The sequence below is a fragment of the Apiospora kogelbergensis genome, assembly GCF_038363985.1.
Source record: "Apiospora kogelbergensis strain CBS 113332 chromosome Unknown utg000011l_segment0_segment0, whole genome shotgun sequence".
In the NCBI taxonomy this organism is placed as follows: Eukaryota; Fungi; Ascomycota; class Sordariomycetes; order Amphisphaeriales; family Apiosporaceae; genus Apiospora; species Apiospora kogelbergensis.
Genome location: NW_027117428.1, coordinates 8 through 25,913, shown reverse-complemented (window position 1 = coordinate 25,913; position 25,906 = coordinate 8). Strand labels below are relative to the sequence as shown.

Below are 25,906 nucleotides of genomic sequence, written 5' to 3'. Positions count from 1 at the left end.
CTCCTCACTTCTCTGCAAGTCTACCAGACTCCAGATGTATCTAGATTCTTCTATAGACACTCTGTCCACTTCTGACTAGGTCTATAAAGACCTAGCCTGCAACCAGGCTTCAGTGGTGGAAGGGCAAGGCATTTAGACAATACACTCCTTCACCCCTCCTACACTTTCACATCTCATTACTCGGACCCGTGTTCCGTGTCCAATACTTTGCACTTGACCAGGGACTCCTTTATCGCCTCCGATGCCAGGACAAGGTCGATGATTGTGCTATAGTCTCCTCCATTCCACGTCTTTGTGTCCCGGAGGAGCAGGCTGAGGCCAAATTCAGCCATAAGGTGAATGGTCGGATCCGCTTCTCCCTGTCTCTACTGGTGCCTCATCTCCCCCATAGCTGGCCATGACGATTAAAATCACCAGTGAGAACTATCTCCAGTACCGTCCCTGTTCTCCTGACTGTCTCGATCGTCGTACGCAGCATCTCACAAGTGTCCTTGAGTGCCTGCGTTTCAACAAGAGGGATTGGACAGTGGGAGAAGCGGGTTAAGCGGTTGGCTGTGCTACGTGGGGCCAGGCTTCTAGTTCACTTGCAGTCGGAGTCGCCAAAACACGACAGATATGTGTGACAACTTCCCAAGGCTCTTCTGCGATGAATTTTCTAAGCTGTTCCATTGAGGAATCTATAGTATCTCGCTCTCCTAGAAGTAACGAAAACGCAGGATGTGTCTGGTGAAGGGAATATCCAGGCCTGCATGGCCCTCTATGCGCTTCGTATGCTTTACCTGCTCTTATCCTCCGCCAAAATTGGCGACGCTGTCTGCTGTAGTACTAGCTCTTCCACGACCCCCATCGACTTCTGAAGCAGGACAAGTGCTTTATGTAGGTTTGCAAGTAGCCTGTAGAGATGTCCAACATCGGAGGACGATCGCTCCTCTGGGGGGGGGATCTTGACGTGCTGGACTTACCCTCGTCACCGGTCGAGGGGCTGTGCTGCTCTGATATAGCGAAACTGCTATCGTTTGAGGCCGAGTCATCGATGAAGTCCTTGAGACTTCCTGGGCTGTCTAGCACATCACTAGATAAATTACTGTTCGTTCCTACATCAATTAGTTAATGAAAAGCCATCCTTTGCTTAACCATCGACTTACCTATGTCGTCGTCTTCCGCTTCCGAATCATCAAGGAATGTGTTGCAGTGAGCTGGCATTGCCGTGGCTGTCCTTCTCGACATGCTGTCTATATATGCCAATTTTGTTTAGAAAGATGTTTTGCATGAGTAAAAAAAGCTCAGGCAGGAAGGGGAGGTGGAGTGATGGAAGCCTTGTGAAGTTCTAATATATACACACACACACAATAGGTAATGCAATAGTCTGATCGAATTATGGATTCGCAAGAAGATAACAAAGCCAAAAGTCCAGCTCTGTACCTGCGAGCATGGCGGGGTACATGTTGTCAGCAGCTACCCCTGCAAAGTCGGTTCGGAACGAGAACGATCAAAGAGTGGAAAGAGGACATAGGTTTCGCTAGTGACTGTATTTAAGCCGAACTGTATAATGGCCAAAATGGAAGCGCAGTGTCATCAATCGTTCAGTTTCATGCTCTTGTCTCTTCGCTTAGGGAAATATGATCCTGCTCCAGAAGAAACTGATCCTCACTTTGCATCGGGTGCCCTTTGCTTGCATACGTACAGCATTGTAGAATACATGGGCTACACGGTAGGTAGATATAGACTTCGGGAAGTGAAGAGTTGCTGATCCGCCGTTCACAGTAGAACCGGGGCGGACGATAACACTATACAGGTGCCAGTTCTTCAGAAGCGTGGACTGGGAAACACATACTGTAACGTACGGCTTGTCTGGTGCAGCCCATGCCCGCCTGTTCTGGTTCCCGGAATTGCACCCAGAGGCAGCACACCTGAAGTGAAAGGAACGCATCAACTGCCATCGGTCAGTGACGTCTTATTCGGGCTTACGGTCCTGAGTCACAACTGGTTATTACTTTTCGCCTCTTCAAATTGCAGCGAATAATATCCGTCTTGCTAAACGCTGTCCAACTGATCCTCGTTCTGGCTTCAGTTGCGATCCAACGCTAGCCACAATAATCGACGGCCACGACTTTCCGTTTCATCCTCGGCCCCCTTTGGCGTTTTCACTACTATAGAAACCTCTCCTATGCTCCCTTGTACCCAGCTTTATACCGAAACGAAGCAATGGTATAAAGTCTGTTTCCAATGTTTGTTGAATATCTGTCCGTGGTTATGCGCTAACTCCAGCGGATGTTATTGCGATGCTATTTTGGGGGATAGAAATATAGAGAGTCGCTTTGTATGACACACTTAGCATACCGAAAAGAAATATACAGTCCTGCATACAATAAAGGCCGTATAAATGCATGTCTAATACGATGGTTCATTGAATTGATAGTCTTTTTTTGTGAAACAGGCGCCCTCTGATGTGTGAATTGGTAGTGATATTTGGATGCATCAAACTGCTTTCGAAACGAATCGTGGCCTCCTCTTTTGGTTCTGATGAGGCAACCAGAATTGCGGTTGAGCAGTCTACAGGGCTTTAATGAAGAAGTACGCAAATCATGCATGTTCTAACGGCGGCATACCATACGTTTGATGCATCTCCCTTAAGATCCTTCTCTAAAGATGATCCTCGTCTATACGCCTAATTGGCCCCTGTACCTTTGCCGGTTCGCCTAGGACTTGTCGATGCCTCTATGCGAAAGCTAACGCACCGGAAAACCCTCATCCCCATCTTTCGGACCATACTGCCAAGTGTCCACTTGTGGTGGCAGCCGACTCTCAACTTCTGTGGGTGCCCATCGACCGGGAGTTAAGACGCGAGGCACTTCCCTGGGTCCGGTGACTTTGTTTGTGGAGTTACCGTTCAGTCCTTGTATTTGTAATGGGTGTACGTTGTTGGGCATCCACTGAACTGGCGTTGGATCCTGTACATTTTGCGTTTTTTCTCTGAGGTGTATCGATGGAATGATCGGTATTACCACCGCCTTTCTTAGCAAGCGGGTCTTCTAAGTTGCACGCGTTTGTATCGTTTTGACGCTTGGCATTCTTCAGAATAACGGAGACCAGAATTGCGCCTGTTAATAGAACTAGGGTAGTAACTCCAACGAGGAGACCTACCAACAGCCCAATTATGATGTTATCATTGGTTCCGCTGGCCTGGACTGTCAAAGGATAGTAAGAAACGTCTATTGGTGTAGATTCGTTCCCCATGGTGTAGTTGATACAACTCACCTGCGTGGAGTTATTCTAAACGCCAAATATCACAAACACAGAATGCTGGACCTATATATTTGACGCATTATAATACTCCCTTTTTGGACGAAGCATATAATCTACTAACTCTCTTTGTGGGCAGGTTCTTAGATCTCTTAACCGCGACTGAAGCCAATGTTGCTCTTGTTGGCCCGGGCCAAAAGAGCAGTTCCTGCGATTCTACATATGCTTCCATTCATGGACCTTTGTTACCAACGTTCGATCTGTTTCTGCCTTACGCTCTTTCCTTTATAGGTCCCTATCGTATAAAGCATTGTACCCTGTCGAAGATGGCCAAATGCTAACTTTCTCATTAGGCCATTCACATCAATTTGTTCATCATCGTGAGGTTCTCAAGATGTTGGCAAACCTACTCAAGCACTTACTGGCGTGCTCACTTCTGCGCACTTCACTTAGCATTTCTCCTTTGGACAAACGGGTAGATGGCTACGAAAATTCTGCCTATTTTGCGAATTGGTTGGTACTATGATTCTCATTCAAAGTCCTCCCGCTAACAGATGCTGGAATAGGGGTATCTATGCAAGGAATTATCGGCCTCAGCAGTTACCCGCGGATGTAGTGACAAACATATACTATGCATTCGCAAACTTTCAAGACGACGGGACAGTGTAAGTAAGGTCCATTCTAAGTCGCCTTCTCTAATGCGCTTCAGGTTCTCTTCCGATCCCTGGGCGGACATCCAGATAAACTGGTCTGATGCTTGTAAGCTCATATAGTCCCTAGCTGCCTCTTAAGAAACATACTGAGCCCCCAAGCGACGCCAACCTCTGCAAGCCATGCCTACGGCTGCGTCCAACAGCTTTATCTCCTCAAAAAGGCCCACCGGAATGCCAAAGTTCATCTATCAATTGGAGGGTGGACATATAGTCTGAACGGGCGGTTCGCCTCAGCTGTATCCACAGAGCCGAAGCGCATTCAGTTTGCTAAATCGTCGGTATCACTGATGAAGGATTGGGGCTTTGATGGGATTGATATTGATTGGGAATATCCTGCGAACGCCAACGAGGCGGCAGACTTTCTAGCATTGTTGAAGGCAGTAAGAGCCGAACTGGACGACTACGCCGCCCGGTCCGTGCCGGGGTACCATTTTCACCTGACGGCTGCGATGCCGGCCGGTCCTGACAAGTACACCAAGCTGCCGCTGTTCGACATGGCTCAGATAGTGGATGCGTTCAACCTCATGGCTTATGATTACGCGGGCTCTTTCTCCCCATTGAGTGCGCACCAGGCCAACCTTTATCCCAACTCAGGGAACCTGGGATCTACTCCCTTCTCCACGGATGCAGCGATTACTGGATACCTTGCTGCCGGCGTCCCGAGGTATAAGATCATTCTGGGTATGCCCTTATTCGGACGTGCATTTGAAAACACTTCTGGCCTTGGGAAACCTTATTCCGGCATCGGTAAGGGGTCTTGGGAGAACGGAGTTTGGGATTATAAAGCCTTGCCCCGTTCTCACCTAGACGCACAGGAAGATATCATCGCTGGGGCCACGTACGAATACGACAATAACAGCCTGCAGCTGATATCTTACGACACGCCTGGTATGGTCAAGGCGAAGATAGACTACTTGAGGTCCAAAGGCTTAGGAGGAGCCATGTTTTGGGAGGCTAGTGGGGACCGGAACGACGCTGAGAGCCTCATTCGAACAAGCTACTTGTCACTCGGTGCGCTTAGACAGAGCCAGAACAATCTGCAGTATCCGGACAGTACATATGCAAATATTGCTGCTGGCATGCCCTGATCGGGAGGAGCCAAGATACACGTGGTAGACTGCTACATACCAAAGCCAAAGATTTATGACCCTTCAAAAATGACAGTTAAATTGTGTTGAATAATAATCAAGGTATTATCCCATCAAGAGCCCCCATCAAAATAGAACCGCTAGCATGAGAGTGTTAGAATTCTCGGGCCGTGAGCCGTTTACACCATTCCCTCCAGTAGCTTCCCACTAAATTTACAGCGTCGATGTTCTCTTCCGGCTCCCAGGTGTATCTCTGTTCGAGAGGCCAGTCGCCTTCCCACATAACTATGTATTCAGTGGATTCGTCACCGGAGTCGTCAATAATGCGGTGAGATACTAACAACTCCACGTCGTAGGTTTCGCCGTTAGCATTAGGAGGGAGCCTCCCAGGTTGCGGTCGTAGCTTTACGCCGAGAATGTTAGCTTCCTGAAGTGTGGCCGGCATGTGCGTTTTTCGTTTTGCGGGCCTCGGTCCAGGTCGAAGTGGTTCTGGAGGTTTCCTTTTGGGGGACTCGGCCTTATCCTTCCATTGGTAGGTAGTGATCGTAGGCATAGAGGTTCCGTGATTTGTATCCCGCGAAGGTCTATGTCCAGTTAAAGTGTTTGCACCGCAAAGCAGGGGAAAAGCAGCAGCTTTCTTGTTGTCTTAGACGTTGATCATCTTATACAGTCCGTGTAAGGTTGGGCCGCCTTCTTCAACCGTGCCGGTCATAGTGTTAGCCAAAGTATGGAAACTAGGCTTTGCTAATGGGGTTTCCGTAGCGTGTGTAGAAATTGCAACATCAAGATGAGCCGAGCTTCTGTTGAGATCTGTGCCGATGACGTGGTGGTGCTTTGTGTCTTGACTCGATGATGGCATGGACTTACGAAGAGTTCTTTTGGCCGGTGAAAGATCGGCTGATATTGTGAAGGCATATCAGCAGGTTGCACAAAATCGTAAGAGCCGTACCTTGATATGGTTGCGTGCTACCAAAAGTATGGTTCGATTGTTTCATACCGTAGGCAGGGTCTGCGTGTCCTCCGTCGGCTTTTGGTCTGTAGAAAAGACCGTTAGGGGGTTACGAAGATATGTAACCTGTGGACCTGTTGGGCTTCTATTCCCAATCCCAGCGAAGGCGGTCTTAAATGCTTCTTTTTTAGCTTTTGCCATTTTATAGGTCCCTGGGCCTTTGGGCGGCTGGAATTGAAAGCTCATCATGGAGTGTTGCGAGACCTGGAAGCAAATAGAAAAAAGGTAAAGAAATGGTTAACGGGACGCGCGAGGGAGGGACCTTTTTATATTGAATATTCGTTTCAACTTCTAGACTACCCATGTCGAGGGCTGACCGCAGTTGTTACCAGCAACCTTTAGTGGATTGAGGTAACCCATGTTTCTTTGTGGCGAGTAGACGTTTTGGAAGACTGTTAATTGGTTTGTGCTAACGCTGATCCGCGGTTTCCACCTCCAACATGTTGTATTATAAAGCACGGGAAGTGCTGAGGGAAGCATACGACCATGCGAACACCAGCTCGTACATAATTTATACTTTGCCATCGAGCGAGTGAGGTATCAAATTGAACAACAACATCGATTACAAGACAATAATACTGTGTACCGCTTCATTAATAAACTTTTATACTGTCTTCCAAATTAGTGTAGTTGGTGGTCTTAGTTGCATCCTACCCAAGTCGTTTCACCCAGCTCCGTATCCCACGATCGCAGCTTCGCACGTAATCGATATTCTTCAACGATCAAATAAAGTTAAGCAGAAAATTGTTAATTAATACCATTGTTCATTTTGCCATCCACAATGGAATCAAGTTGGAGTGCAAATTTTAATTTTTGAAACACCTTGTCACCGTTCAGTACCCTGGAATATTGGCTTCCATACCTGTGTTTTATCCATCAGGACCTGCTAAACTCATCCACCAACTTACTAAGCACAGTTGCATTCAAGTATAAACCCCTGCCTTCCCATGATGCACCGTTTCGTGCTAATACACGGGCGACGGCGAACCTTCCTTCTTTGATGGCCCACCAGATTGCACTATGTCCTTCCATCCGATGGTTGATGTCCTTGGAGGCTGCGCAGATTTGGTCGAGGACATCTTCCCAGTTTGATTCGCGGCTTGCGTTGCTCAAGAACCATGCTGTGGCTATCGCGAGGATGGGGGGGGATCTGAGTGCCGCCGGGTAATGCATCCACCCGTGCGCCGGCTTTCAACAAGCGCCGTGCTATCTCGGGCCTATTGCTATTGATCGCCTCTGTCAGCAGAAGGTAGGTTTCAGTAGTTCCGTGTACCGTTCGTGTTGGGTTCGGGTCGGCCCCAGCGTCTAAAAGCGCCTCCACGGTCTTGATATGGCCAAAGCGAATGGCAAAAGCAAGAGGACAAATTTGTGGGTCCTTGAGTGGCGAAGACACAGCGGCTCCTTCATTAATCAGGTATTGTATTGTAGAAAAGAGGTCTGGAATAATAACCCGTGGCCAGGCATCCCGCCACCCTCTATCATTGGGCGACGCAGCTCGAAGACTTGCTACGGGCTGATATGACGCGTCAGCATCACATATCAAATTCACGAGGGGCCCGCTTCCATTATATTTCATGTTCCCGTTGATATCGGCTCCCAGTTGGACGAGAATGCGAGCCTAAATGCACGTTAGAATAAATTTGGATAAGCGAAGATCAACCAAAAGAGTCACTTGACTTATACTGCTAAGTCGAGGAGAGGCTTACAACAGAGTCGTTGACTGCGTAATGTATTGGAGTCCTTCCCAGCCCATCTAGGGAGTCCACATCAACACCATTCTCTTCCATCAGGAGCCCAGCAATATGAGTATTGGCACGGAAAGCGCAGATATGCATTAGAGTATAACGATCACTCCTGAGATGATAGTAGGGCACCGTCGGGCAAAGATGGCTTCGCACCGGACATGCTCGGGAAACGAACAGTTGCAGTCTGCTGTTATCGAATAACTGGTTCAATACCTGTGGCGCGTTTTGTCCAGTATTTCGGATCGCAGCCATGGCCATCTCGTAGGTCTTCTGCATGCCGTACCAACAACTGAATTGAAGTGCAAACGGTACACTGTTCTGAGGGCAGCTAACAACGTCCTGTATATAAAACCGAGGTAATATTATTTCGCACATCATGCGACAAGTAGTAGCGAGTCTGATGCCATCTTGGGGGGATGCTTTGTCCAAGATGGAACCGAGCAGTTCGTTCGGGAGTTCTGTGATTGTGGGTTAGCATTTTGAAAGTTATAGTTAGTGGAGTGGTGTCTTGAGAAGTTGGGCTCGGAGAAAAATACTACAGTACTATTCTCCCCATATCTCACCTTTTAACCAGCACTTTCCGATCGGATCTTGAGCAGTATGCGCCATACCGACGTTGATCCTACGGGAGCCAGTGCTATATGCTATCAGACTGTTTCGTGAAGTAAGTTTCCAAACAGCCCAAAAATGCTTTCCAATCTTTCTGACATCGGACAAGGCGGAAGCGAATGGTGTACTTATAATTCACGCCACGCGGCCGTACGTAAACTACGAGTATCCTGTTTTGGCTTTGCTGATTGTTGGTGAACTTCAACACCACGCAAAAACTGAGTCCAATATGGAGGCTGGAGAAATGGATCTTGAGATGGCGCCGTTTTAGCTCTTAAACGTAAGTTATGGATCTTAAAGAATTTTGCTGTAGAACTTGATCTGCATACTGAACAGTCTGTCTGGAACAGTATCTCAATTTACCGTAATAATCAAGTCTAATAGGGTAGAGTCTGCAATTCGAACTCAAAGGGCGAAAAACAACTTTTAGGCTCAGGAGGAGTTTTATCTGGGCTCATCGAGTTGTCGCCGCAGTTTTCAGGTTATGCAAGTTCACTTCTGGTACAGCGTTTTCTTCACATTAGTCACTTGAACTATGAACACCCGGCGCCGGTTTATGTCTCGACACAAATACGGTACCATGGAATATTATCTAAGTAGAGCCGTTGAAGTACATAGCACTACGAAAGTTTCTTCCGCGAAATATGACCGATATGAGAAGAAATTGTAAGATGGTCTTTATATTTAAGTGGTCATAGCCGTGAACGTGCCAAGAAGTGAGTCATGTAAAATACAGTTCGCCATCGCACATTAACCCATAAAGGCTACCAAAGTCAGCAACTGGGAAAGACAAGGTTGCCAGGTTAAGTGCAAGGCGATGCTCGCTAATCACATCAATTCGTCACGTAAAATTCCTATTAGGCATTGATCACTAACTTTCTTAGCCTAGCACATTGGTGGCAGATTAATCCACCCAAACTTCTTTTGATCACCACCGAAAAGGAGGCATACACTTGGAAACGCTTACCTGAGGGAGGGTACCTATTTCAAAATCTAACCAACCTTGGAGCGTGAGCATGCAAAGGTAAACACCGGATGCTTCTTGGAAGCTGTGCATTCACCGTACAGTGGTGAGGGAACTAGCTGCGTTGCAAGAGAATTATTATTATGCTTGGAGTACGAAGTAAACAGCTTTGCATTACAAAGGTCTTGTAGGATTTGCGATCTATTGCCACGCAGGACAACCCTTAGCCAATTGAAATATACAGTATTTTAATTCAATAACACGTCCTACGCCTTTTCGCAGGATTCGGACTAGCCTTCTGGGCTTCTTCTCCTTCTACAGGCCTTTTCCTGTGGTCAGCAGTCCCGAAGACGGAGTTAAGTTTCTGCTGTTCAGCAAGACCTTCCAAAGTGAAAGGTGATCCGCTAATATGACTCTGATAGTCACCGACAGCCAGGGATATGGAGAAAGTCCGGTCGCGGCTTTTAATCTGGAAGCTGACTTCCTGGTGGAATTGCTCTTGTGTGTTCAAAGTCGGGCTCCCCCAAACTCCCTTGATGATGCGCTGATGGGCTACGTGAAGTGAGGCCGAAGATTGAGCAAGCTGGCACATGAATGCATTATATTCTGGTGTTTTCGGCTGTAAGCGGCACAGAATCCTCCCCGCACAGAGATAGACCCCATTCTGAAATCGGAAAGGGGCATCTGGACTGAGCTCGAAGACAAACAGCTCCGCCTTGATACGGTGTATCAATGGTTCCAGGGATGGTGAATGAAGAATTTCGTCCCGGGCGAGCTTGGCCACATTTTGCATCTCTGCTACATCGTCGAGAGCGGGTACCGGGCCTTCAAACTCAATATCAAACCGGAAAAGGTTACTTTGGCTATCAGACTTGGTGTGGCGGAGTAGCTGTTGCCAGGCCCGATGGGAACTACTGCCTTGCCAAAATGCACGGAAAATACGCATCGGAAATGAGTCTTGTAGGAGCCGACGCGAGTCCCCAAGTACGGGGCTGCGTGTCTTCGCCGCGCCTGTCCCGAGCGACACGATGATACTAGGTTCAGCCCCTGATGCAAAGGCTTCTTGAACTGCTATCGCAGCAGGGTTGTTGAATGCAAGCCCGCCGTCTTGAAATGTGCCTAGCCCATCGATGCGCCTCGGCTTGAAATAGCTTAACATGCGTCAGTATATACATCGGCTGTGCGATCCTACAGTACTTACTAAGGTGCTGCGGTACTGCAGCGTATACTAGAATTAGGTTAGCGATAGCCTCGCAGAGCGACATCAACTTACATTTCCCACAACGAAATCTGGCCAGTACTGCTTTGAGGCTTGAACACATGGTACTCTGCTTTAGGTTAGAATCATTGCACCCAAGGCGACTTTTCACATACCGGAATCTGCTCGTCGCTGTCCAACACCGTTATAAGTAGTGAAGATACATGCACTTGCATCCTGCGTCGTAGTTACGGTGATTCCGACTTTGGCTCCAAGTTCAGTAGCTGGAGAACAAGCCTGTATACTCTTCTCACCGAACACCTGGAGCAGCACGGCCTCTAGCGGTTTGCTTGAATACTGGCTGTCTAGTACTAGGGTAGCCAGGAGCTTGAAAATGGGCAACAGGATCGGTAAACGTGGCCACCACCATCGGGGTTGAAAGGCAACTTTGGCAAGATTTTCGAAGCTCGCAATGCATTTACTGGGAGACCACCCATTTATCCACAATGCTGCAGCCGTTATTGCACCTACACAGCCGTATATTAGTATAAAGAAGCAGCTAAGCCTCCAACCAAACTTACCAGAGCTGGTCCCATAGATAAGGTCGAAGTGGCGCTGGATTGGACAAGGTAACCCAATGCACTCTTGTAGAGTTTCAATGAATACAAGAGGGGCTATACCCCTCGTACCACCCCCGTCAATGCTCAAAACACGTACGCTCGCGGTGTCAGGCCTCATGCCGATCTCAATATCTCCCACGCTCTTACCGCAAAGGATGCAGGCTTTCAGGCAAAACCCCCACGGGCTTTTTGTGTCTTGACCAAAGACCCTCACACAGTTCTCACAAATCATGTGGCCACAAGGGAGGCTGAACTGAGGAGGACGTCTAACGCAGCTGAAACAAGTGACGTCTGAGAACAAACCAGAATACTCTTTGCGAAATTGGCACAGATTGCTCCTGTGAAGCTCGGCAGCAGACTTGACACGTCGGAATCGTCTGTATTGTTCAAGGAAATTGTTCTCCAACAGGCTCAAGAAGGAAGTAGGCAACGGGAAACTAGTCTCATGTTGTGGCCATTCATCATAGATTCGTTTACTTGTACGTCGGTACAACCTGATGAAGACAGTTCGAGGGTTGAATTCTGGATATTATTAGCGGCTGTTACCTCGCAGGTGGCCGACACTTACGATGCATGCCAGGTGGGTAGTGGTCCAGTATAAAACTTGACGTTATAATAGGGATCCCCAATGCCGTCACGGTCTCAGTACTTCGCATACTTTTCAAAAAGGTAATGAGATGCGTTTCAAGATCTGCTGCAACAGGCATCTTTAAACGTGATGCCTCAACAACCTCGAGTGGACGTTTACCTGGATCTACAAAGCGGTCGACAGCAGAATGAATAAAACTTGAGAAGTGCGGGACCGAGAACAGCAAGCCCTCACGTCTCCGACGTGAAATACTCGACAGAGACCAAATCTTGGCTTGGAGTCTATTCCATGGCCTATTCTGGCATTCCTTGGTCGCTCTTGTTTGGCGCACGCTCTCTGCAATGTTGAAAACCTGGTATCCACGGAAGCGGGGGTTGACTCCATTTTGCGTCCGAACAAGTTCACGTAGCATCAGTTGTTCGTTTACCTCTAGGTCTTTGCTTACGACGAGAAGAAGCCATGGTTGAATTCCGGTCAAGGCTGATTGCTGATCCGGGTGTAGCCAACTTCGAAGGTGCTCGGTAACCTTCGCCATACCTCCGAGATCTTCGACAAAGAGACAGACTAGGTCGGAAAAGGGAAGAAGCAACTGGTTGTATAGCCGAGTAACGGTGTTTTCCATGCTCTCGAAGCCGAGAGACGACTGTACTTTGGTACATACTATTCTCATGGCACCTTGGATTTCCGTAAGCCTTGTTGAACTTCCCACGAGAGAAGAGGTCCCCATCAGCTACTAGCAGAGGATGGGTTACGGTGCCAGGAGTAGAAAATAGATGGATGTCCCCAGATGCCCTTTTCTTGCTAGAACTAGGCGGATTTATTCCGAGGCTTCTCAGCGCTAATGATTTATGTCGGTTGCCCAATAAAATGGCAAATCCGGGAAAACGATGGCTTGCAGTTTGTTGATTATGTAATCTCTCGAGTCTATCTGACAGCTCCAGGTTTGCGCCCTCATTGTTTCGTGATAGCTGAAGCCAGTGAGAATGGTTACACTGCCGCATGTTGTCGTGTTTGTATCACACTCATCATCAGTATTAAGGATTCATGGCAACTTATATACGTTATCTTTTGGAGCCGTCTTTTGCGCATGAGGAAGTATGGCCGCCAGATCCATTTCTGACTAGGGTTATTCCCTTTTGGACATTATACCGTATGAGATTGCTTAAGAAAAAATAGAGCTGTTTGTCTAGTAATGGTCTTCCGCGATGTACTTTCGGATAGGTCTTTTTCGAGCTCTCAAACCGGTTTCTAATCGTCTTAAGTGGCCGCACGTGCTTCTACGTCAAATACGGTCAATCCCAAACACTTTGTTTGCTATTTAACCTTCGTTTGCCCTTACCAAAGTTCTGTTTGCTCTTTTGTCGCGTTAGCACCCATCTGTTGTATACATCGTTGGAAGCCACACGTCACACTGCTAGTGCCTTCATGTCCATTAACGTGTCACTGGCAAGAACCTATGAAGGCACAAACGCCCATTTTCCATATCCAACTGATTATACTGCCTGCACTGCCCGGCCTCTACGGCCAACGTCTCAGGTAGTCCAGCCGATTAGCAACTGGAGCACCAACACAGCCTTGTACCCTTCACAGCCAGTTGTCGAGCCTGCAGCTGGCAGCTCGTACCGAAATACCTCTTACGCTTATCACTCTCCAACGCCAACAACAATCCCGGTCTTCACTAGCACTTGTTCGCGAACTCGTGCGGCATCACTAGCTGTCGTTCTCGCTCTGCTCTGTTTACAATTTCTTTGAGCGTTTCCCTGACGGGTTCACATGCGATCGCAACATCTCGCTCGCGGTCTAGTTAAGTCGCTATCCTACCATGTGCACGCCGCCGAGAAGAGCGTCTAGTGTTTACTCCGAGGATGGCGCTTTCAGTCTGGAAGGAACGTTATTTCGTCTATCTTTACAAACATCAGTACAGGAGGGACGCGAAATATCCTTGCTGACAGAAGAAAACAAAAAGCTCCAGCGGGAAGTTGCACATCTGCGTTATGTCTGGAAATATATCTATAGAATTATGAAGGAGATTAATGACGCATATTTGTATCTCACTCGGATCTTCCAAGAGGGTGAGATACGAATGGAGAAAGAACGTCAGAAATGGGTGGCGAACTGCACGGTAATATGAAGCTGGCCTTGTCTCCGGCAGAAGCCGAGGTGGCAGGGGTAATGATCGTTATTGTTACTCAGGTCATTAGAATCAAGAAGCTGCGAACCGGAAATGAGTCAATGCTAGAAAAGTTGTCCCACGATAAGCTGAAAGGTCACATATACATATGAAGCGCGTGGGATTTAAGAGTTACTCTTGTTCAGCTAGTATCTAGCTGTAGCAGACACTGTTTAACAGTATAGTTATAACTCCGATGTGTACTGATTTGGAAAGGTGAAGAGCACAAGTCTAGCAACCAGGTAACTTTTAGCCCACAGCTTGTGAGATTGACAGCCAACAAAGTAAAGCTCCTTCCCACAGATTTTGTGAAGAGCTAGAGTATGTCCTATTTACCAGTGATCGTGAAAAATGGCTCCCGTGAGAGTGGCTTATGACCAGTGTCTGTAAATGCTGTCGCTGTCCGGCAAAGCGTGGACAACATGATAGGATATAATTTGGTCATCTATACAGCTGACAAAGGTCAAATACTCCAAAAACACCCGTTACGCGCAGTACAGTCACCTCGCACTACCTTGCCAAAGAATCTCGGATTGAAATACGGACGCAAAACCTTATTTTCACAGTACTGTCAAATCCCACGTCCAGCGTCCGGATTCCACTCAAGGATTATTGTCATTGAGGTAGAGCGGGGGTTGTACAGCGCGCAAAGGCTAAATCCTGTCCCGCCACTAGCTGTACCTCAGAAACGGCTGTTATGCGCTGTGCAGATACCCCGCATTAGCTCGTTGTCAAGAATCTTAGATTGAAATGCGCACGCTTAACCTGGGTTTCATAGTACTAGGTTGAACGTTGTTTGGAACTTCTCGATATACACTTGCGACCCTAATGCGTAACGGATAATCATTCGTTATAAGTCATATTCAGCTGAATTCGGCTTTGTCAAGTCGGAGTACAGCCAGTGTTGGGACAGAATTTGGCCTTTATCCGTTGTACTGGTGCCCCGCCCTGCCTCATTGACAAGAATCCTGGATTGGAATCCGGAAGCTGAACCTGGTTTTTACAGTATGGGGTCTAATACGACATTGGAATTGCTCAACAGAAGGATGAGTTTAGTCGAGGAAACAAAATTTGAGCTACGGTATAACTGCAGCTTTTCGCGTTGCCGATAAGTGCCATACTGTATCTCCTACCACAGTGCACGTTTTGACCAATGGTCAGGGGCCATATTACCTTCGTCGCTGGGCCTTATGGATGGCTGGAACAGCAGCAGACCGGTAGCTTGAATAACTCAACGCACCGCGTCATTTGGATGTTTCTGGACTCAACTGAAACCTTTGCGATCTCACATTTCAATCCAACGAGCTGGATAGGTACTTTCAGTAATAAACAGAGCCTTTTATATATTAAGCCCAAATCCTAGCCAGCCGGTCTCGACTCCCTCGTCATATCACTTGATACGATGCCGTCCGCTTGGTCAAACGTATACAGCTCGTAAATCATCTCACACCATGTTCACGCTACAGCCCCGCGACAACGACCCCGAGGACTTCCTTCAGTACATCCAGAGTCCATTTAATACACAGGTAGATATACTACCTCCGAAAAAAGATATTATTCCTAATTTTACCGCCTGTGACAGTTAACGACTAAAGCGTTCTGGTCGTCCTTCGGTTATTCCATAAGTGGCGCAGTGCTTTGCGCCGTGCTCTTCTGTCTTCTACGACCTCGCAATAAAACAATCTATGCACCTCGACTGAAGCATATCTCGGATGGAAAGCGTGTTCCTCCAGCAGTTTCAAATGGTGTGTTTGGCTGGGTCCAACCTGTGGTCAAGACTAGGATCAGACGCTTGTTGAAAAGATTGGCCAGGATGCAACTGTCTTTCTACACTTCACCACAATGTGCCGCAACATCACGATTTTCCTATCTATAATTGGCTGTGGTGTATATATCCCGCTTAACATCGTCGAGAACAGCAAGAACCGGTCGTCTGATGGTTCCAATACGTTCATGAAATTCGCCCCCTATTCTGTCGGCGGGAGGGCATGTTGGGCATATGTCGCCACCTCGCATGCCTTCGACATTGTTATTTGCTATTTCTTGTGGAAAAGCTCTAGGATCGTAGCACGTATCAGGTGCGAGTATTTCGAGAGCTCTGAGTACCAAAACAAGGCGTTTTCTCGAACGCTCATGGTATGCAATATCTCGCTATATCCCCCTTCGACAAAGAATGCGTCGCTCCTCGGAGACCTAGAGGTGTTCCAATACTAATCTTTGGTCAGGTGACTGACATTCCAGACCGGTATCGCACCGATGCAGGCATCGTCGAACTTGTCCGTCCGTTTTCTACATCAAGGGATCTATCTGGTACCATTGCACATAGTCTCAAAGAACTCCCCGAGCTCATTACAACGTACGAGGGAGCCGTTCGGGAACTAGAAGTAGTACTCTCAAAGTACTCAGGACACCCGAAAAGGCTGCCAGCAAAACGTCCTATTTGCAAGGCTCGGGAAGGCGATGACACATCGTTCGCCCCAGGTTCCAAAGTTGATGCTATTGAGTACTTAGTTTCGCGTACCCACAGACTATCAGTCAGAATCCACGAAACCAGAAACGCGACAGCGGATAAGGAAGCGCTTCCGTACGGCTTTGCCACATGTCCAAATATGGAGCAGGCTCACGAGCTCGCGTATGCTGCGAGGAAGCAGCATCCTTATGGGAGCAAAATCCAGCTTGCTCCCGGACCGAACCATGTGATCTGGAAGAACCTCTCGTTGCCCAAGGAAACTCGACGCCGGCGAGTCTTTATGGGTCACATCGCGGTATCTGCTCTGGTCGCCGTTTGGACGGTCCCTAATGCTCTTATTGCCGTCTTCCTAGCCGACTTGTCGAAACTTGGTGCCATATGGCCCACCTTTCAGGCCGAGCTCGAACGCCATCCACGAACATGGGGTGCAATACAAGGTATCCTCGCGCCCTTGGTTACGACGCTGTTCTACTTACTCCTGCCGACCATCTTCCGGCGTCTCTCCATCTATGCTGGCGATCTCTCTAAAACGGAACGCGAGAGAGGTGTGGCTCGCAAGCTCTATGTCTTCTTCATCTTTAATAACCTTATTGTCTTCTCGTTCTTTTCGGCCGCTTGGAAGTATGCCGCTGCGGTCATCCGAGCCCAGTCGAATCAGAATCTGTGGGCAGCTATTAAGGATAACCAGCCATTCGAAAACCTCATGGGAGCTTTTTGCGATGTGTCGCCCTTTTGGCTCAACTACTTGTTGCAGCGTAATCTCGGTGCGGCGCTGGACGTCTCACAGCTTGTCAAATTAGGAAGAGACTGGTTGTCGCGCAGGCTTTTGAATCTAACGCCGCGGGAATTGCTCGAACTCACGGCGCCGCCTGCTTTCGATTACGCATCCCATTATAATAATTTCCTTTTTTATGTTACCATTGCGTTGGTATTTGCACCATTCCAGCCATTGGTGCTTCCGGTAACCGCCTTCTACTTTACTACGGACAGCTACCTGAAAAAGTATCTGCTGATGTAAGTTTGGTATTGTTTACTGTACGCGTGTTCAGCGCTCACGTTTGGTTTCAGGTACGTATTTGTGACAAAACACGAATCCGGCGGTGGTATCTGGGGGTTCATCGTCAACCGTGTCCTTGCCGCAACTTTGCTTAGCAACGTCGTGGCAACAATGTTTGTGCTCGCTAGGAGGGAGTCGTATGTCCAGATAATCCTCATGGCACCGCTATTTGCCATCCTGGGAGGATTCAAATACTTCTGCATCAAGACTTTCGACGATGATCAGTGTTTCTATAGTAAGAGGGGTAGAAAGGTAAGCGATGATGCAGTGATGGAGAAACGAAACGACGAAAGTGTGGATGTTCGGTTTGGACACCCCGCTCTTTACAGCAAGTTGATTGTTCCAATGGTAAGCACCCGGGCGCGGGGCATACTGAGGGATGCGCAGGGGGAGCCGCTTGGATACTGGCCTGGGTGGCATCCCCCAACAGAGAAAATAGCAGCAACGTGAACAACATGTCGGAGCTCCAATTGGTCCAGGTATGACCACGATAATGTTGATTCATCGGCATATGAACATAGTTCAGCAGTACACCCGCTTCGTAGCCAGTCTAGTTCGCCAACACGTAGTACTGGAAGGTCTCTTTCGTTATTTCCCTCAGAGATAGCATCCTTGCCACTATTTATCTATTCAATGCTGCCTATTATATCCCATTTGATTCTTTGACATATAATAGCTGGTAGTGAGGTTCTATCTAAGACTACAGCCACGGCGGGTAGCAGACGGAACGAAGGTGCTTTGTGCTATTAGGCAAGCTTTTGGGGCGTTGGCGTTGGTAATGAACAAGGGTTGTCATTGCGTAGGTCACAATGTGATTTGAGACAATTGAGTAATCGATTCCAGACAAAAATCACTTGCTGGCCTTGACGCTCACACTACAAGTGTACACCAATTCTCATGTCATCGATTTGTTATTGCTGATAGACCTATGTACGATCCAACTACCATCCCCATTTGGTCATGCATGTTAATAAGTGGCACTACCTGCAACCAAATGCATCACCCCAAAAAGCTGCGCAGATGGCCTAATCCAGTTATACGGTAACTAGCATCGGCAGCCTCGGCCTCTGACGGCCGGCATGTAACATCCGCTTATTGCTCTTCCAAGAGGAAACCGACGCCTAATTGGCTGTATTAGGACTCAACGTTTGGCTACAAGGGGCGCCGATGCCTCATCTAATTCCAGCGCGCTCTTGAGTCCTAATCCCAAGTTGACCCACATGTGCAACCTGTCTACAACGGATTTGTGCCTGCATTTGGTTCGCTCCTCTAGAGCCGCAGAAGTCTTACGGGCTCTTGAAGTGCGACCAGCTATTGTGATTTCCAGCCAGAAATGCACAAGGGCTCTTCCTCGGGTACGCCGCTGCGTCATTGTGGGTCTACGGTTACTTGGGCCGCTGCGCCGCAAAGAACCCTCCGCCCCTCCCCCTACAAACGAACATTTCGGTGTAGATGGAGCATCCAGAGTGGGCCTTGGATCATTAGGAAATCGCCTTCTCAACATTTGATGCTATCAAGCGTCAATTTCTATCAGCATTTGCTGTAGTGGCGCAAGGAAGACTTAAGCATGTCACAGTAGCATTAGACGAAGATCAGTTTGTCATAGTCATAAGTAAAGTACGACAGAACCGGCGCCTTTGGTCCTGACAACGCGGGGTCGCGAATCGACTCTCTAAGGGACCTGGCCCGCTAGTGGCGCTCGTGCGCCATAGCTACTCTTCTGTCTCTACACGACAACTATGGAAGCCAGGTCCGAACTCAGCCCACGAAAATCTAGAAGGCTCTCCACGGATGCAGCAAGAAGAGAATAACATCGCCTGATTATTCTGAATCCAATATGATCCGGCCGTCTACGCCGAAACGGTACAAGCGGAGCGGAGGGAATATCAGACTCTATGGCCCTGGACAGGTATGGGCTGCACCACTAGCTGTACGTCCAGCGTCCATTCCTATCTTCTTGACCGGTGTCATCAGCAAATCTCTGCATCGCTACTAATACAGTATGTAACATAAATGAAGCTGGCTAGATATCGACAATTTCTAATTTCCCGTACATATATACGTTTCTCGTACTGTTAAATCCAGATCCAGCGTCGGGATCCAAATCAAGGATTCTTGCCAATGAGGTAGAGCGGGGTATCTGTATAGCGAACAAAGGCCAAATTCTGGTGGTCAAGAATCTAAAATACTGAACCGGGTTTTCACTTTTCACAGTACAGTAATCAATGTGCATGCTATATACACCCACGACACAGTACAGTGCATACAACATATAACTATCAGGTCCATTATTACTTATTGTCAAACTATATGATACTGCAGGCAGAGAGTAAACAATGGACAATATAAACGCAGGACCGTTTTATGGCTACCAGGAGTGAATCGGGATTGGAAGCTCAACGTGATTTCAATTCAAAATCACTACCTTCTCTCTAACGTTAAACTAAAGCAACGAGTGGCAGGAATTCATAGCTTAGCATATATGCAATGCTAGCTAGAAACAATAAGAAGCTAAAAGCTTCGTGTCCTTCATATTGTCTGCACATCAATATTTCATTGTGTGACAACACGCACTTGATAAAATACCTAAATATTAAGACATGGGACAATATTTACGTGAACTTCCAGTTTGAATTTAGAACGTGACGAGCAACATGTAGTCTATGCACATGCTTCTTCCAATATGAAGGTATACTCACTTGAATTATTACTACTAGAAAGCTTCGAAAGGACACTCCATGTGCCTATTGTAAACTCAAGAACTCTTCTTCAAGCAAGTCGTCTGCACTTTTGCCCACAGAGTCCTGCTCGATGACATTGTCTAGCTTCGTCAACCAATTGTCCAGCTTTTTGTTGATATTTTCAAATCTATGAAGCGGTTCAGTATATGTTTCCGTAAGTCCTTTGAACTGCCTACCCATTGTCGACTACCTGCTTGCTGTGGTAGAGAATCAGTGCGAGCCACAAGAAAATAGGCACAAGCTACGTACAGTGCGTCAATACTGAAGGGATGATTAGTAAGAGGAAAAGGAAGGTATTGCATAGCGTGAGCGGATGTTACCTTTGGCCAAGCTGTTTAACTTGGATAGACTGTTCGTCAAGGTCGGATGATAGTTGGAATATAGCATCGGCGAGGGCTTTGGAATGGTCGGGTGTACTAAGAGTATGTGGCAATTAGTACCAAGCCTGGCTGTGGCAGATATGCAGACCGTGTTGACTTACTCTGGTAAATGGAAGTTACTTTGTGGACGTGTCTGTACAGTGGGGATTGGCTGGAAGTTCGCTGCAGCTTGGAAGGTAAGGTTACGTTGCACAGGAGGCACTCGCACCTGGCGAGGTCTGCGAACAACAGGCGCTATCGGTTGCCGAGCCTTTTGCCTGGCTTGGAACATGGTGGGTAGTGTGGTAAGAATGATGGTATTTTGCTGGAAACAAGGCCTTATTTGTAGGTCACTCTCATGTGTCAGGCATCGCTGGCTCCTTGCCTTGGAAGATCAGTAAACAGCGGAAACTATTTCGTACCAGAACTGGAGCTTGCTATGGATGCGAAGAATACGTCCTAGGGTGTCTTTCGACAGACAGAGCAGATATTGGATAAACATCGTACATACTTTGAAGGTATGAGATGGAGAGGCTAAAGCAGCTTTCATGCCATGGTTCAGATAAATAGGCTCTGTAACCCGTATATAACCCTGCTCTACAACACATCACTCAACTAGTTTGGACCATCAATCTTTAGCCAGGATATCATGGATTGCACTCAATCCTCTCCTATATCAACACTGATGTTGCCTTTAAGCGTTTTAAGCTCGGCAGTCCAAGAGTTCGCGTTGCAACTTCAGAATAGTCAAGCCCATATCCAGAGACTATACGCAAACAGGGCTCAAAATGCAGATGAGAGTAGCGGAACTCGTAAAGGAAATTGAAGAGATGCAGGCGGTTTACAATCTTCAAGAGCAGACGGTGCAGAGCCAGACAGAGCTTATCCGGGCTTTGGAAAGCGAACAGATCTGTCCTAGCCCCTTCCTCAAATCAGCTGATGCATATCTACCCCAACCGGCTACGCCGGGGTCTGCTTCCCCAACACAAGAGTATATTATGAACAATACGAACGACGCTCTTCAGCCGGTACCAAGCATGTTGGAGGTGGATACAGCAGAATGAGCCGGAAGGGGATCTGAGCCTGTACTTGACTGGCAGTGAAAATCAAGTCCCGATATGCTGTGGCGGGAAGGTGAAGACGCCCTCAAACGTTAGAGAGAACTATAGATACATATATCGATAGACTACGGTTTTGTTTGACACCGAAATATGCATCTATTTCTTGTAACCTCGGTGAGCCGATCATAAAACCAATCTACTGTTTCAAATGTTAATACCTTGAGATTCATGTTCTTGGCACCAACACAAACATATCAGTTCTACAGGCCCAACGGGAAAAAGATAATCGTCAATCGATGCGTGGAGCCTGTATACTGAAGTGTAACGGAATTGACCCTTTCATATATTGTGGTTGATTCTCTACCGGCGTGTAGTAGCCTGAAGTAGAGTATGAGAAGTACAGGACCAGACTCGTCCATAGTATTAATCTGGCCTCTGGCCTGGCAATAGACGGAGTTGGGCGTGTTGACTACAAAGGCATACTGCGCCAGTAGCAACTCAGCCTCTATTCTATCTCCATGATGTAGCTCTATTTAAATTATAACATTTTTCCCCGTCGATTCCGCCTCGACACCTGGGGACGTAACTTGACCATGGTTTTATACCTTCCGCTTCACATCCAAGCAAGTACTGTATAGTGCAATATGTGCAGAAGTACAGCATTGTACTGTACTTGAATTGGTCTTTGAATAAGAATCAGAATATCCATGCGAGCCAATAATAACCTGTTGGGAGATACCTCTCCTCGCTTCTCTGCAAGTCTACCAGACTCCAGATGTATCTAGATCATTCTATAGACACTCTGTCCATTTCTTACTAGGTCTATAAAGACATAGCCTGCAACCAGGCTTCAGGAGTGGAAGCCCAAGGTATTTAGACAATACACTCCTTCATCCCCACTTACATAGACTGTACCGCTATTAAGTAACGTTGCTGTGTGATAGAGCCTCCTCTGGATCTGAATAACACAGTGGTTCAACATTGCATCCGCGTCCCCAGTTCGCCTGTTCCATTATAATCTCAGTCGTAGCTATATTAGGTCGTCTTATATGTCTATCTGGTTAACTTAGCGCTTAGTTTAACTGCTATGTGGGATGGGTCCAAAGCACATGCCGGTCGATTTACTATGTTAGAATCCCCAATTCATTGCCCATGCATTCAATCTAAGTTAATAAACCAGGAACAAAGTTAAATTCCCGATATTGTGCTCTACTTGCCAGCAGCTACAAGCACAAGCTGCCGAGATCGAGGGACTTCGACAGCTGTGTTGGCGATTGGAGGTTGAGAAAGACGATATGGGACTTCGCCTCTCTCAACTAGAGGGAAGAATTAGAAGAACAGAAATTGCGCCAGGAGATCACCGAAATAGAGCTTGACCAACACAAAGACGCCCTTGCGGAAAAGGTCAGAGCTCTCGACGAGAGAAACGACCTTGTCAGGGCCCAAGAGATTATTCTACACTGTTCCCAGGGCATGGAAAGGGGCCTTTGTGTGACAAATCAAGAGGAGAGTCCAGTTGATGCATGTAACTCACCTACTTAATATCACGGTGAAAGAGGACCCGTAGCATTCTCATTGGAAAAGGCACTATTACAATTCTTTGCATATTCTCTATAGCCTATTAATGTTCACTGCCAGGTGCTTATATCACTATCTAAAACCATTTGAGACTCTTCCCATGGCGATCAATGCATCCCCTGTCCTCCTACAAATATTTGCAGCAGACGAGGATCTTTCCCCACCACCACACCGGCTACATTGTCTGGAGCTGGACTCACGTCATCATAAGGGAACGAATACCCTTTCCCATCAAGTTGGCATTGGTGTACGGCTCGACTGTAGTGATTTGTTATTTTGCCGGGATAATACCTTGTACGGTCAACTGCAGGCTGGGTTTCGCCACCTTCGATGAGCAGGGTGGATCTTGTGAATGCGGCACATAATCTAGGCACAACTGAGCGGTGCACGGCATTATCGTCGGCGAGGATCGCAAAAGGTCCAGTACTACAACTCCATATATCTGACGCGCTTGGCCGTGCGTATCCCCGATTGTCCCCGTCGCAAGAAAGAAGCCCGTCTTGACCAACGCGGCAAGTAACGGAACCCATGCTTGACTGCGTATCTATCACAAGATCACGAGACGTATACTTTGACCATACTTGATTGACATAGGGCGCGTAGTACCCCTGCGTGGCCCCCGGATGTACGCTCTCATAGAGGTTCGGCGAAAGAACACGCAATGGTCGACCGCTAGGTGCTGTGACGCACAGTTGGTCCCATCGTAGCCCGTCTAATCGACTTTGTTGTCGCAGCTGCTCGCAGACACTATAGACACCGTCACTTGCGAGACCAATAACCTTCTGCGCATCTCCTTGCTCGAGGGTCAAAGTGAGACTAAGGATCAAGCCGACAAAGTCCACGAAGGATAAGTTGGCATACAGCCCGTCTCTATCAGTGTGCGTAAGCTCGACAAATCCCCAGTCCACCGTGTTTGAAGTATTTGTGCTATCTAAAACGGAAGGCGGAATGAGATAAGGCGAGCCGCCGTCGGAAGCCGCAACATGAAAGGGAAGCTGGCCCAAAGAAATCCAGATCCGTCCTGAAACAACACAGTCTTGAATCGTGACGGCGAAGACGTTGGGCTGCTCTGCAATTGGGATTGAGATCAAGGCCTGGTCGATTGGCGAAAAACCTGCATCCTCTGCTACTACGGGATAAAACCAAGTGCCCGATCTGGTGAGGAACTTAGTGGCCCCAACTTGATCGACGCCTGTTATATAGACAAACGGTTGGCTCCCTTTGATGTTGTTGATGACTTCGACTTTCAATGGCTTCAGCGACAAACAGCTATTGGAAATACCAGAATTGATGCCGGAAGAATTCGTCTCAATCATTCTCTTGCTAAATGTCATTGCAGCAATGTGTTGTCCTAGCTGAACGAAAAGAAATACACCAACAAAAGCAACGAATGATCGCACTGGCTGGAGAAAGAACATTCCCGATTGATGCTACGCAAGATTCAGGGAGCGGTTCTGTAATCCCGACAGTGCTTGCGCCATAAAACTGTGAAACGTGAGAGAAAAGTGAGCAGGCCGAAGAATACTTATCTGATCACGGTGACAAAAAGGGCCAATTCCTCCCATAGGAATCTAATCTAGCACATCCTCCCAGAGATGCCTGAGCCGCAACTCGACGCGCCAGAAATCCCAAATTGGGTACCACCCCATTTCGCATCCCCTTCAATGCACAAGAGATGCAAGCGGCGCATGGTGTTGTTGTTGGTTTTGTTCCATTGTTTAACGTCTAGGAAAAAGGTAGAGCCGCTTCGACCCCCTAAGGGTATGGGATGTGCTACCTACAGTATCCGTCTACCATTCTCTAATAGTATTGCTGAATCCAAGTCTAGCGTCTAGATTCTAATCAATGATTTTTATCGTTGAGGGTAGAGCAGGGTATCTGTACAGCGGACCAAGGCTAAATTCTGTCCCAACATGGGCTGTACTCCAGAAGGAGCCGTTACGTGTACAGATACCCGCACTACCTCGTTGCCAAGAGTCGGTTTTCACGGTCTGCTGGGAATACTACTAACAGGACCCTACACAGGCACGTATTGACAGAGAGGAGCGGCCGACAGAGAAATAGGGTATGGTCACAAGCGAAACCTACGTCCTCTTTCTACTCTTTGATCGTTCTCATTCCGAACCGACTTTGCAGGGGTAGCTGCTGACAACATGTGCCCCGCCATGCTCGCAGGTACGGAGCTGGATTTTTGGCTTTGTTATCTTTTTCTTCTGGGTCCATAACCCGATCAGACTATTGCATTATCTTATCCCCGACGAAAAAGCTGCCGACAGGTGGTATATGCTCTACCTGCCACTGTAGTCATTCTCGAAACAGTTTTTTTGACAGAATTTGCTCAGCGTTACTGCAATACATAACTCAACACCGACAACGACGTTGACTGAATCTGTGGTCAAAGCATCTGTTTACAGGAACGATTGTACATAGTGCCATAAGGAAGCCTAGACTGTCAACAGGTTTTGGCACTAGCTCGTTGAGCATAAGCAATCCAAGAATATGGTAATCGATTTGTGGATGTGCATGTGGAGGAGTAGAAAAAGGCAGAGATTGGCTCTATACCTGCAAGCATGGAGGGGTACATAATGTCAGCAGCTACCCTGCCAAAGGGGGTCCCTATCAAAGAGTGGGAAGAGGACCTAGGTTTCGCTAGTGACTGCTTTGGGTGATAAGTAAGCGATTCAAGAATGTA

General features: G+C 47.6%; 6 protein-coding genes across 6 annotated transcripts; 2 read left to right on the top strand and 4 right to left on the bottom strand.

The window, feature by feature from the left end:
• Nucleotides 1-3,598: 3,598 nt before the first annotated feature.
• On the top strand, nucleotides 3,599-5,044 carry PG998_014323 (chitinase; the record flags this gene model as incomplete). Its single annotated transcript, XM_066881139.1, has 4 exons — nucleotides 3,599-3,760; nucleotides 3,844-3,908; nucleotides 3,953-4,002; nucleotides 4,056-5,044. Coding segments are annotated over 4 exons (1,266 nt in total), but the record flags the coding sequence as incomplete, so codon positions are not given.
• Nucleotides 5,045-5,198: 154 nt separating this feature from the next.
• PG998_014322 (uncharacterized protein) lies at nucleotides 5,199-5,597 on the bottom strand (the record flags this gene model as incomplete). Its single annotated transcript, XM_066881138.1, has 1 exon — nucleotides 5,199-5,597. The coding sequence occupies one exon, from the start codon at nucleotides 5,595-5,597 to the stop codon at nucleotides 5,199-5,201; it is 399 nt and encodes a 132-aa protein (XP_066723669.1).
• Nucleotides 5,598-7,071: 1,474 nt separating this feature from the next.
• Nucleotides 7,072-12,400, bottom strand: PG998_014321 (acyl transferase/acyl hydrolase/lysophospholipase; the record flags this gene model as incomplete). The annotated part of the gene is made up of 10 exons (XM_066881137.1): nucleotides 7,072-7,671; nucleotides 7,760-8,087; nucleotides 8,172-8,256; nucleotides 8,362-8,442; nucleotides 9,642-10,522; nucleotides 10,573-10,599; nucleotides 10,645-10,699; nucleotides 10,746-11,096; nucleotides 11,151-11,711; nucleotides 11,758-12,400. The coding sequence occupies 10 exons, from the start codon at nucleotides 12,398-12,400 to the stop codon at nucleotides 7,072-7,074; spliced, it is 3,612 nt and encodes a 1,203-aa protein (XP_066723668.1).
• A 2,999-nt stretch (nucleotides 12,401-15,399) lies between these two features.
• On the top strand, nucleotides 15,400-17,925 carry PG998_014320 (uncharacterized protein; the record flags this gene model as incomplete). The annotated part of the gene is made up of 5 exons (XM_066881136.1): nucleotides 15,400-15,474; nucleotides 15,531-15,693; nucleotides 16,017-16,084; nucleotides 16,174-17,432; nucleotides 17,487-17,925. 5 exons carry the CDS (start codon nucleotides 15,400-15,402, stop codon nucleotides 17,923-17,925), a joined length of 2,004 nt encoding a protein of 667 aa, XP_066723667.1.
• Nucleotides 17,926-20,219: 2,294 nt separating this feature from the next.
• On the bottom strand, nucleotides 20,220-20,867 carry PG998_014319 (uncharacterized protein; the record flags this gene model as incomplete). Its single annotated transcript, XM_066881135.1, has 5 exons — nucleotides 20,220-20,343; nucleotides 20,393-20,413; nucleotides 20,466-20,477; nucleotides 20,537-20,632; nucleotides 20,698-20,867. The coding sequence occupies 5 exons, from the start codon at nucleotides 20,865-20,867 to the stop codon at nucleotides 20,220-20,222; spliced, it is 423 nt and encodes a 140-aa protein (XP_066723666.1).
• A 2,313-nt stretch (nucleotides 20,868-23,180) lies between these two features.
• Nucleotides 23,181-24,548, bottom strand: PG998_014318 (uncharacterized protein; the record flags this gene model as incomplete). Its single annotated transcript, XM_066881134.1, has 3 exons — nucleotides 23,181-23,223; nucleotides 23,415-23,472; nucleotides 23,540-24,548. The coding sequence occupies 3 exons, from the start codon at nucleotides 24,546-24,548 to the stop codon at nucleotides 23,181-23,183; spliced, it is 1,110 nt and encodes a 369-aa protein (XP_066723665.1).
• Between the last annotated feature and the right edge of the window lie 1,358 nt (nucleotides 24,549-25,906).